The following is an 11,780-nucleotide window of genomic DNA, read 5'->3' as shown; positions in this document are numbered from 1 at the left end:
AGTCTGTATAACTCAAATTATTTTAAATTTATTGAGATTGGGGGGGGGCTAAAATATGGCCTATCTTGGTAAATATTCCATCTGTATTAGAAAAAAAATGTTTACTCTGCTATAGTTGGATGAAGTGTTCAATAAATGTCCATTAGATCAGTTTGGCTTTTTAAATCTTGTTATCTGCAATGATTTTCTGCTTACTAGTTCTATCAGTTATTGAAATCTTATTAATTCAAGTTAAATGTAAAGGAAGACCGGTTTAGTTCACTAATCTCCCCCAATGTCTCTGTGTGAGAGAAGGTGCAGCATTGTTCCCAGGAGTGTCTTAGTACTCCTTAAAATTTGGTGAGGCCCTTTAAGGCACCCACATAAACATGCTGTCTAAATAAAAATGAAGGGCTTGCTATGAAAACACAGCTTCCTGGAAAATTCTCTTTCCATTCCCTTCATTCCTCTTCAACCTTACTGAGTTCCCTGTAATAGTTCTATCTATAAATTTTGGGGTTTTCATTGTTGGGTAATGGTATGGTGCTTTTATGGGGTTCATATCCTTTGGTATTATAATATTAAAAACAGATTGGAATATTTCTGAAAGTTCTGAAGAACTGCATGGAGAGACATTGATTGTCAAGTTTTTGAATACACAAATTAGACAAATGGTCTAGGGATTACCTGCATTCTGACATACATCTGAGGTTCAGGAGAATGGTTAAGTTCAGGGTAGCAAAACTCTTTGCTAAAAATACCATCTGGTTTTCTATTTTGTCCCCCACAGTTGACATAAAGAACTGAGAGATGATTGAGAGCTAAATCTATTGTCTGTTTGCACTTCTACACATCTAGCTAAAATTATTCAAAATAATTTTTGTTATTTTGAATACCTATTTTAAAATTTAGTTTGAAGACTAAATTGATAAATTTTTAAGCCTCACAAAATTGTTTATTTAGGTCAGAGAGATTTCATGTGAGTTACTATTTATATGTGCTAAAGATCCCTCAGGCAATGTCAGGCTGTTGCATGTGGACAGTTTCTTGAATTATAGCACAGAAACTTTAATACCTACCTCAGGAATAATAGGAGTCTTAAATAGGCAGTCATATTTACTAAAGAAACCTAGAGTTTTCTTAGATTGCCAACCTTAGTAAGACAAGAAATGTCAGGGTGATAGAGCTTAAGTGGCTCTTTTCAGATATGTTACACTGATTCTCTATATTTAAGACGCAAAACAGCCTTCCAGGAGCTATTTAATTAAGTGAAAGTAAGTCTAGTCCCTTTGGAACCAAATGGTTCAGTGAGCAAATACATATCAGTAAGTGAAGGAAGTGGGGGAAGTTATTATGTGCTTCATAGACATGGTGACACTTTATAACCCTATATCAGGGATCCTAAACAGTGATTGGTTGAGAAAATTATCAAACTGAGTTTAAATTTCAGCAGGTACAAAACTGTCACCCAAAAGTCCAGGACAGTGAGCCACTCTCAGTTTTCAAAGAGAAAGATAAGAAATCCTGGATTTTCAAAGTCTCTTTGAAGGCTTTTAAGGTAAGATGAAACATCCTCTTTACTCAGAACCAAATGATTCCTGTAGAAATTTGAATTTCAGAGAAGAAGCTGACTTGATTTTAAGAAGTGAATAACCTTTATCATTAGATTTTTTTCTTTCCCTTTTGACTTGGCAAATCAAGACTATGTATTAAAGGATAACAGAAAATAATATGGTAAAGGATGCTGATTCCATCTAGCAAAATGTTGGATCACTGAAGAATAGGAATTTTTTATAGACACTCTGTTTAAATATCAATTACTAATAGTCAGAAAAAGTATATGTAAGATGAAGCAAATATTTTAAATCTAAAATATTAATAATGAGATGAGTGATTAGAATATTTTACACATTATTCATGAAAGCTCCATTACTGTTATTTTTATCTACAAAAGCCATCTTTAAGAGTCTTAAATCTAGTTAAAGACATTATTTTAGTCTCATCGTTGTAATATAAGATGTGATGGCATTTAATAAAAAAGGAAAAAAATAATATCTTCCTCTCAAATAGTAACAATAGTGACATTTAAACACTAACTCTGTTAGGAAATAAACATGGATTTGAGAATTTTATTCAGTACATTATGGCGCATTTACTTCAAAGTCTGGCTAATCCACTCAGTGATAAGCTCCATGAGGGTAGGACTCATGTCTATTTCCAGTATCTGCTCCACATTAGTTAGGTCTTCAAATGTTGAATGAATGACTGCATCTCAGTTTACTTTTATTTTTTGGTCCCTGAAAAATCAACCTTCAGCCTAAAAGATCAGGATTTTTTTTTTGCCAACTGAGATGAGCATTTTTAAAGCTAGATTAAAATACTTCTACTTAGGATATCTGGAGATTCTGACTTCTATCACATACCTTTTCTCTTTCATGATATCATAACAGATTTGGAAAATGAAAGAGGTTTCAGGCTGACAAAACTGGGGCCATTTCTATAGCAGTCTTTTTAGCTATTTACCTATCTGTGAATACAGGGGCAAGTATCATGGTGTATTGTGCACTTGTTTTGGAGTGGATCTGAAAGAGAGCCAAAGTAGTCAGATTGCTGGATTGCAGTTTAGAAATGGGATGAACATAACCATGACCTTCACTACAGGTACCTTTCCAGGGCACCATGGTTCCTCCAAATCCATGTAGACCACCCTATGGCAGAGTCTATGTAATAATTAGGTTTAGTGTGCCAAGTACCATAAAACCTCTGCTTACTAAACAGCTGCCCTTCAATATCTATGCCCCAGAGCTCTGCATTATACTTGTCCTGAGGTCACTTCAGCTTTATTTTTAATCCATAGGATTTTTGAAGGAGGTTTAGCTATTCTTGGCTTTCTACTGAATAGCCGTCAGAGTAAGCCTTTTTTTTTCCTCTTAGAAAGCATGTCTTCTTTCCTGTGAGGAAATGCCAATGAGTCTATGACAGTTGATATTCACTGAGATTTTATTAAATTTCCATTATCAACATTAACTTCAATCAAAGCTTTTTTATGACATGCATTATTGTAATCTATAAACTCAGTGGGAGTGCATGAAATAGGAGTAAAACTTTCTTCCTGTCTGTAGTAATTGTACCATTATATCAAGAAATCCAATTTTCAGTAACAGCAACTTAAATTTTGATTCACATGGACTATACAATGTCTGTCCCAAAGTATCAAAATATAGATTTTGCCATTTCTGAATGTGAATTCTAACAGGAATAAAGGATCATATTTTTAGTAGCTCCACATAATATTTGCTATCATTTATTAAGGGATTGCTAAATATCCAGAACAGTGCTAGGTGTGCTTATATTAATAAGTATTTATTCACCAACAATATTCATAAAACATTTCTTTCTGTGCTATGTAGTGGGATACAGTGATCACCAACACATTCTCCTAGGCTTCAGGAGTTCTCAGTAGGTCAGCGGAACATATAAGTAACCAGACTATGTTAAACAGTGCAATATGCTACCGGTGAGGTTTGCAGAAGTTGCCAGGCATAAAAAGGATAGAGACACAACACCAAATACCCTATGACAAGGAATCAGAGGATGCTGCTCAGAGAAGATTCTTCGGTAAGGTAATTGGGATAATCTTAAAGTATAGGTATTATCCTAGATGGAAGAAACAAAAGCTTAATAAAACTACTTAAATTTCTCAAGTTCACCCATCAAGTAGCAAAGGCAGAACTTGAACCTGGGTCTCTCAATACAAACTTCAAGTTCCTTCTACTCACTGAGGATCCTTGATGCTAATAATTTCTTTCCTTTACAGTGTACTGTAGCCCAACTTGTGTAGATGTGGGGTGGGGATGATAATGATTCATCTTTTAACAATAACCTTAGAATTAGTTAATATTGATGAGAACTATTCAGAAGAAATGTTATCATCATCAATAATAGTAAGACAAAGTTATGGTTATGTCCTTTTTAACCACATGACTATGCCCCTTCATTGACATAGGCAGAAAAGTCTAGTTAGCCACCTCATTACTGAGCCTGTTGATGCCCCCTATATGTCTCTGTGAGCACTCCACGTATGTTCTGGAACACTGAGTCTTGATAGCCTTCTTCTCATGTTGGATGTATATTTCTTGCCCAGGAACAAGGCAAATGCTTACTGACCAAAATAATACCTTACCATGGTTATTTCTTTTGCTTTATAAGTAATTTTGTGCTGTTCTTTTTTCTTTAAAAACAGACTGATTAATCTTCCTAAGGAAAATGAAGATAATTATATATTTTTGCATTTGGGCAGCAGCATGGGCTATTCCAGTAAGTATGTATTCCTCAGAAAATCTCACTTTGCTATCTATTTTAACCTAATATTAAATAATATATATTTCCCTAAAACTGAAGATAAGCTGTGCCTAAACATTTAGATATACATGAAAGACTTCACAAGATATCTTTGGGGGTTTCAGCAACCCAAATATGCACTCTAGTTCATGCTCCCATTCCTTTAACTGAAATGTGTGTCTTGTTAGATGGATTATGACTTTTAAAATTTATTCAGACTATTAGTTTTAGAGGTACATGGTTAATTAATTGACTTTAAATAAAAAATTAATAGAAAAAAGAGTATACTGATCATGATGAACACTAACACATAGAATTATTGAATCACTATATTTTGTACCTGAAACTAATATAGAATTAATTAACATGTTAATTATACTTGAATAAAAATTTATATGGTTCTTTAAAAAAATAAAATTCATTCAGGCTGTGCTTGCTTTGGCAGCACATATACTAAAACTGGACTAATACCAAGAAGATTAGCATTGCCCCTGCACAAGATGACACACAAATTTGTAAAATTCATTCATATTAATTTACATTCAGTGTCCAAAAGTCCTGGAGACTTTAGCCATCTTTGCTCATGCCCTGTGAATTTCATTATAATATCAACGAAGCCTATATTTTAAATGAAGTTTTCAAGGGATAAAAATAGGAAAAAATAATATTTTTCTAACATAGGAGAAAGTTAATGTTTCCCTCGGATAATAATGTTTTTAATGCTCACTGGGGAAAATTTGAAATATATAGATAAACACCAACAAAGAAAAATTTAGGAAAATTAAACCATTTGTAATTATATTATCCAGCTGCTCTGGATAACATTTGGTATGTTTTCATAATATCAAACACTTTGGTATTTATGCAGCTGGGAATTTTCTCAACTCTTTCAAATGTATTCCTGAAGGACACAGAAGTAGCATATTACTTGATTTTGTTTCTGCACTGGATCTGGTCACACCTGCTATTTTCTTAGGGGTTTGGCCACGATTATACTTGAGGTGAGTCTTGCGCTAGTGCAGGAGGCTTGTACAGAAACACCAAAAGTCTATCTCCTCCTTTTTATAAAAGACAATTCTCCTTGAGATAAGTGGTCTGGTTAACACTTCAATAAAATTGATAATACCATTGTGAAAAGTATCTGTATGCCCAGTTCAAATTCTACATAAGCTGTGTACACAAAATTAGAATGTTTTCAATTTCTACTATTTTCATTTTGGTAGGTTCCTCAAATCAAGCCATTGGACAGACATGCTGTTGACAAGTCTGCAAATTTAAATCTTCCAGAAAAAGTGAAATTGCCAATACAGGTATAGGATGTATTTTCAAGCTGTTTTTAAATTCTTTTTTTTGGGGGGGTGATTTATTTATTTATTTGAGAGAGAGATTGCGTGAGAGAGCATGAGCGGTGCGAGGGGCAGAGGGAGAAACAGATCCCTGCTGAGCAGGGAGCCCAATGCAGGATTTGATCCCAGAACCCTGGGATCATGACCTGAGCTGAAGGCAGACGTTTAACCAACTGTGCCACCCAGGTGCCTCTAAATTCTATTAACTTCCAGAAACTTGATGGCTTGTCTTTTCAGTTCGTTTTACTTCGAGATGCTATCTACAAATTATTTTCAATTGTTTCTCTTTTCCAGGATGAGTTAAATGCCAGTGACACCACCAAAGAAAGTGGTGTCCTGCGTGAAAATGAAAGAGGAAGGCAACAATATACCAAAGATGGTTACAAAGAAGAAAGAAATGGTTCTGAATGGGCACAAATAGGAGGGAAAACTTCCACACATTCCTTGTTAGTAAATGAGGAGGGGAATAGTGAGGGTCAAAATGGGGTCACAGGAAAGCCAGAAACATATGGTTATGATGGGATAGATGGAAAAGAAGGTAACATCACAGCAAATGGTATCAGGGGACAAGTAAGCATCACAAACAATGCTGGAATAGCAAATGGGAGCAATATTAATAGAAATACCGATGAGAATTCAAATAAGGGAGGAAATGTTGGAGATGCAAGTCAGAGTGAGGATGCCACTGTTGTCCAAGAAGATGGTCATCAAATAGCTGGAAACAATAACAGTACAGGCCATGAGGATGAAATAAATAGGAATTATTGTAGAAATGAAGGTGATACAAGTGAAATAACAACTCAGAGAGAAAGCGAAAAAAATGCAAACCAGGAGGCAGGAGTAACACCAGGGGAAAGTGGAGCTGGCAATGGAGAAGATGCTGGCCTGGATAATTCAGATGGGAGTCCTAGTGGGAATGGAGCAGATGAAGATGAAGACAAGGGCTCTGGTGATGATGAAGGTGAAGAAACAGGGAATGGAAAAGAGGGCACTGATAACCGTAAGGGCCAAGAGGGTCAGCCTCATGGAAAAGATGACAATGACAGTAGCTTAGGTCAAAATTCAATTAGTAGTGAAGATGATGGCCCTGAAGACAAAGAAGATCTCCATGACATCGGTGGAGACAACACCTCCAAGAGTGAGGAGGATTCTGATGGTGTTCCCAAAGACAAAGATAGCCCAATAATAGAGGATGTGCAAAAGCTCAATTACAGAGAAAACAAAGCCGTGGAAAAGAAAATCACTGGTGAATCAGAGCCAGTAGCTATTGGGAAGAGCCAAGATAAGGTTAGTTTGTGAAGCTGATTTCTTTCCATGGCAGTTTAAATTCTCCCCCTCCATTCACTGATGGTAACACGAAAATAAATCATGATAAGCATTCATGTATTTTTGCACCCAAATTACTTGAGTATTAGTGGGAAAGTTAATAACGGATGTACCATATAACTGCTCACACAAGTTACAACCAAGTAAAAACATGAATGGGTTGTTATATAACCTAACCACCAGAGTTCTGTCAAGTGAATAAAGCACATTTTTACAATCAGAAGTTTAGTAAGTTTCTCTTAATAAAGAGAAATTCAGAAGCTGAATTTCTGTTTCTCTGGTCACCTTCCCCAGTCATCCTTAGACCAATGCAATTTTGCAGCACAATATTCAGTAACTAATCATTCTTTTCTCCATCCTTCCACAGGGAATAGAAATGGAAGGTCCCAGAAGTGGCAACAGAAACAATATTACCAAAGAATCTGGGAAAGTCAGTGAAGATAAAGAGAGTAAAAGACAACCTGGAATGGCCATGGGCAAAGGAAATGTCAAGACACCAGGAGAGACTGACAACATTCAAGGGTCTAGTCAGAAATCAGAACCTGGGAATAAGGTTGCACACAGCAAAACAGGTAGTGAAAGTAATAGTGACGGATATGACAGTTATGAGTTTGATGACAAATCCATGCAAGGAGATGATCCCAACAGCAGTGATGAATCTAATGGCAATGATGATGCTGATTCTGAAGGTGACAATAACAGCGATAGCCAAGGAGATAATGGTTATAACTCTGATGAATCAAAAGATAATGGCAATGACAGTGACTCAAATGGAGGAGGTGATGATGACAGTGATAGCACATCAGATGCTAATGAAAGTGATAGTAATGGCAATGGTAACAATGGGAGTGATGACAATGGCAAATCAGAGAGCAGCAAAGATAAATCAGATAGGAGTGACAGCAGTGACAGCAGTGACAGTAGTGACAGCAGTGACAGTAGTGACAGCAAGTCAGACAGCAGTGACAGCAGTGACAGCAGTAACAGTAGTGATAGCAGTGACAGCAAGTCAGACAGTGACAGCAGTGACAGTGACAGCAGTGACAGTGACAGTAAATCAGACAGCAGTGACAGCAGTGACAGCAGTGACAGTAGTGACAGCAGTGACAGCAGTGACAGCAGTGACAGTGACAGTAGTGACAGTGACAGTAAATCAGACAGCAGTGACAGCAGTGACAGCAGTGATAGTAGTAATAGTGACAGCAGTGACAGCAGTGACAGTAGTGACAGCAGTGATAGCAGTGATAGCAGTGACAGCAGTGACAGCAGTGACAGCAGTGACAGTGACAGTAAATCAGACAGCAGTGACAGCAGTGACAGCAGTGACAGCAGTGATAGCAGTGACAGCAGTGACAGTGACAGTAAATCAGACAGCAGTGACAGTAGTGACAGCAGTGACAGTAGTGACAGCAGTGACAGCAGTAATAGTGACAGCAGTGACAGTAGTGACAGCAGTGAGAGTGACAGTAAATCAGACAGCAGTGACAGTAGTGACAGCAGTGACAGTAGTGACAGCAGTGACAGCAGTAATAGTGACAGCAGTGACAGTAGTGACAGCAGTGATAGTGACAGTGACAGTAAATCAGACAGCAGTGACAGTAGTGATAGCAATGACAGTAGTGACAGCAGTAATAGTGACAGTGACAGCAAATCAGACAGTAGTGAAAGCAGTGACAATAGTAATAGTGACAGCAACAGTAAATCAGACAGCAGTGACAGCAGCAACAGCAAATCAGATAGCAGTGACAGCAGTGACAGCAGCAATAGCAAATCAGATAGTGACAGTAGTGACAGCAGTGATAGTGACAGTAAATCAGACAGCAGTGACAGCAGCAGCAGCAGCAGCAAATCAGATAGCAGTGACAGCAGTAAAAGTGACAGTGATAGCAGCGACAGCAGCGACAGTAGCGATAGCAGTGACAGCAGTGACAGTGACAGTAGTGACAGTAGCGACAGCAGCAATAGCAGTGACAGCAGTGATAGTGACAGCAGTGACAGCAGTGACAGCAGTGACAGTAGTGACAGCAGTGACAGCAGTGACAGTAGCAATAGCAGTGACAGCAGCAATAGCAGTGACAGTAGCAATAGCAGTGACAGCAGTGACAGTGACAGCAGTGACAGTAGTGACAGTGACAGCAGTGACAGTGACAGCAGCAATAGCAGTGATAGCAGTGAGAGTGACAGCAGTGACAGTGACAGCGACAGCAGCAATAGCAGTGACAGCAGTGATAGTGACAGCAGTGACAGTAGCGACAGTGACAGCAGCGACAGCAGCAATAGCAGTGATAGTGACAGCAGTGACAGTGACAGCGACAGCAGCAATAGCAGTGACAGCAGTGATAGTGACAGCAGTGACAGTGACAGCGACAGCGACAGTGACAGCAACAGCAATAGCAGTGACAGTAGTGACAGCAATAGTGACAGCAGCGACAGTGACAGCAGTGACAGTAGCGACAGCGCATCTGACAATGATGAGAGTCACAGCAAGACCAACTCCGGTAACGGCAAAAATGGAAATGACAGTGAGAGTGACAGTGAGGACAGTGACAGTAATCACTCAACCAGTGATGATTAGAACAGAAGAAAAACCCACAAGATTTTTTTTTTTAAGTCTAGTGAGTAACTGATAGGAAGTGACGATTCCCAAGGAAGGAAAGGAAGGGGAGACATCGACGGAGACGCCTACGTTTATAGGAGCGATGAGAGCAACAAACTGCCACATTTGGAACCCAGTCCCCACACCCTCAGGAGAGAATCTGAATGCAGGCCCTTTGGTGTGTGCATATGAAAACACGTTGTGAAAAGGTTTGTTTATAAAGCGTACATCGAAACATAAAGAACAGTGGAAACATTCTTTAATACTTTACACAGAAACCTCAAGTAATCACGTACTATACAACTTTGCTTTAAACGCCAAGCGCTTTAGGGAATCGTAGCTTAGAAACAACCTGTGGCAACAACCTGTTGCCTTCATCTTTCAGTAATTACACGTTCTGGCTAGAAGGTCTGCTTACCGCTGAGGAGAAAGGTGCTGTTACCACGACATCCAGCTCGGCCACTGATTCATTTGCTTGTTCCAAGGAGGAAGTAAACTTGTCACTTGAAAAAGAAATGCAGCAACAACGGAACCTAAATGGACCCTGGGGGTAATCTTTGTAATTATTGAATAGAATAATTTCAAATTAGAACAAAATTTGAAGAGTGCTAGTCAGAAAATAATTCAGGGCTGGTTTAAATAACAAAATCTGGTGTGTAGTATGACATTCCTGCAAAGCCCTGGAAATTTTGCATAATGTCCCTAAAGCTACCGACAAATCGATGCAGCGCTTAGAACAGTATCTTGCCTCCAGCAGCCACTTTCCGAATATGAACAAAGAAATGATACACAAATGAAGGATTCTTAAGGCGGGGTTACTCTTTGAACTCTATGTTCAGAGCTCTGTTAAGTGGAATCAGTGTTTTCCACCACGTGTCAAACTTGGCTCCCATCTCCCTTGTAAACACCCACATGCCCAAACTTCCAAATCAGACTCTGAGACACCCTTTTCACTGTCGATTGCCTTAATAAAGCCAACAGTTGCTGGTAGGTAATGCTTTGGAAATTACTCTTTTTTGAGAGTCATATAATGCAGCTGAAATCTGAGCGTTGATTATTCTGCGTTTGCATGAATGAGGGTAATTCTTAATTTTGAGATGAAGCCCAAACCCTAGAACATGAGGATCTTAAAGGTGTATGCAACTATATATTTAATAGGGTGGAGGTAAAATTTAATATCCAAACTAATATACTTTTGAGAGTGAAGGGGGGTGCTATCAATAATTACTTGGGGACAGCAGGTGTAAACTGAGATTGTTCAGGGATCACGAGAGATACAGTAAACATTGCCATAAACCTTTAAGGTATTTTTCAAAATTTAGTAGAGATGATTTGTAATTTCCCTCTTTTCCTATTTAGGCAATTATTTTAGATTTATTTTAATTCAAATGTAAAAACCTGTGTAAAAAAGTTCTGAATGCGACTCCTTTGATGCTAATCTCAACCAGTCATCAGTTGACAATTTATTTTCTAATATTATGCATATTTTATACAGAGTTTTAGTAGGGTTTTCCCCCCATCTTCTTTCTCCTTTAATACAAGAATTTCTTAGTTGAAATCAATATTACAAAGAATATTTCTGAAGGCTTTAAAGATACTACTATTCGTAAACTATCTGGTAACTCCTAAAACTGTAACATTTCAGGTTTCTACTATATCATAATCATGCAAATGGCTCCAAACTTCTTTCCTTAAAATATGCTCTAGATTTTTAACTCCTTTAGGCTTCAGGAATGTTTATTTTTGTCTTTTTTTAATTTGTAAAGTGTGGCTTCTAGTACCTGTCTCACCTATTTTAAGAGGTTGTTATGAGCTTAAATCAGGCAATGGATGTGAAACTCTTTGTAAATTGTACAAGATATGTAATTTAAAGGGATATGAATTTTGGTGCTATAATAAACATCTATTTATGTGACTATTCACAAGAAAAATTCCCTTAGTCTAAATGGGTTTTTGCAAGTAATTATTCCTTCCATCACATTTTTAAAATTTAGCTGTTTTTAACCAAAAAGATAATATATTTATATTACAAAAAATTCAAATAGTATGAAAAGGTATTAAAAATATTAAATCTTCATCATCCCAGATTTCCAATCTTCTACTTCTCTTCCATAGAAGGAGTTCTCATTACTAATATCTTGTGAAACTTTCCAGAAATATTCTATGTACATATAAGCACATATATTTCCCTT

The 11,780-nt window shown here is 37.6% G+C and overlaps 1 protein-coding gene and 1 non-coding gene across 2 annotated transcripts; both read left to right on the top strand.

Moving 5' to 3' along the window:
- The first annotated feature begins 4,245 nt into the window (after positions 1 to 4,245).
- Positions 4,246 to 10,573, top strand: DSPP (dentin sialophosphoprotein). Its single transcript, XM_038582184.1, has 4 exons — positions 4,246 to 4,296; positions 5,544 to 5,630; positions 5,961 to 6,953; positions 7,360 to 10,573. Exons 1-4 carry the CDS (start codon positions 4,246 to 4,248, stop codon positions 9,565 to 9,567), a joined length of 3,339 nt encoding a protein of 1,112 aa, XP_038438112.1. The 3' UTR covers positions 9,568 to 10,573.
- On the top strand, positions 4,750 to 4,855 carry LOC119867259. Its single transcript, XR_005382994.1, has one exon. It is a non-coding gene; the product is annotated as a U6 spliceosomal RNA (small nuclear RNA).
- Positions 10,574 to 11,780: the final 1,207 nt, after the last annotated feature.

This window comes from Canis lupus, chromosome 32 (assembly GCF_011100685.1).
Source record: "Canis lupus familiaris isolate Mischka breed German Shepherd chromosome 32, alternate assembly UU_Cfam_GSD_1.0, whole genome shotgun sequence".
Classification (NCBI taxonomy): domain Eukaryota; kingdom Metazoa; phylum Chordata; class Mammalia; order Carnivora; family Canidae; genus Canis; species Canis lupus.
This window is presented reverse-complemented; position numbering and strand designations above follow the sequence as displayed.

Coding starts and splice junctions, on each gene's coding strand:
- DSPP (XM_038582184.1), top strand. CDS start 4,246: ATGAAGATAATTATATATTTTTGCATTTGGGCAGCAGCATGGGCTATT. Junction 4,297..5,543: donor CAGCAGCATGGGCTATTCCA/GTAAGTATGTAT, acceptor TCATTTTGGTAG/GTTCCTCAAATCAAGCCATT. Junction 6,954..7,359: donor TTGGGAAGAGCCAAGATAAG/GTTAGTTTGTGA, acceptor ATCCTTCCACAG/GGAATAGAAATGGAAGGTCC.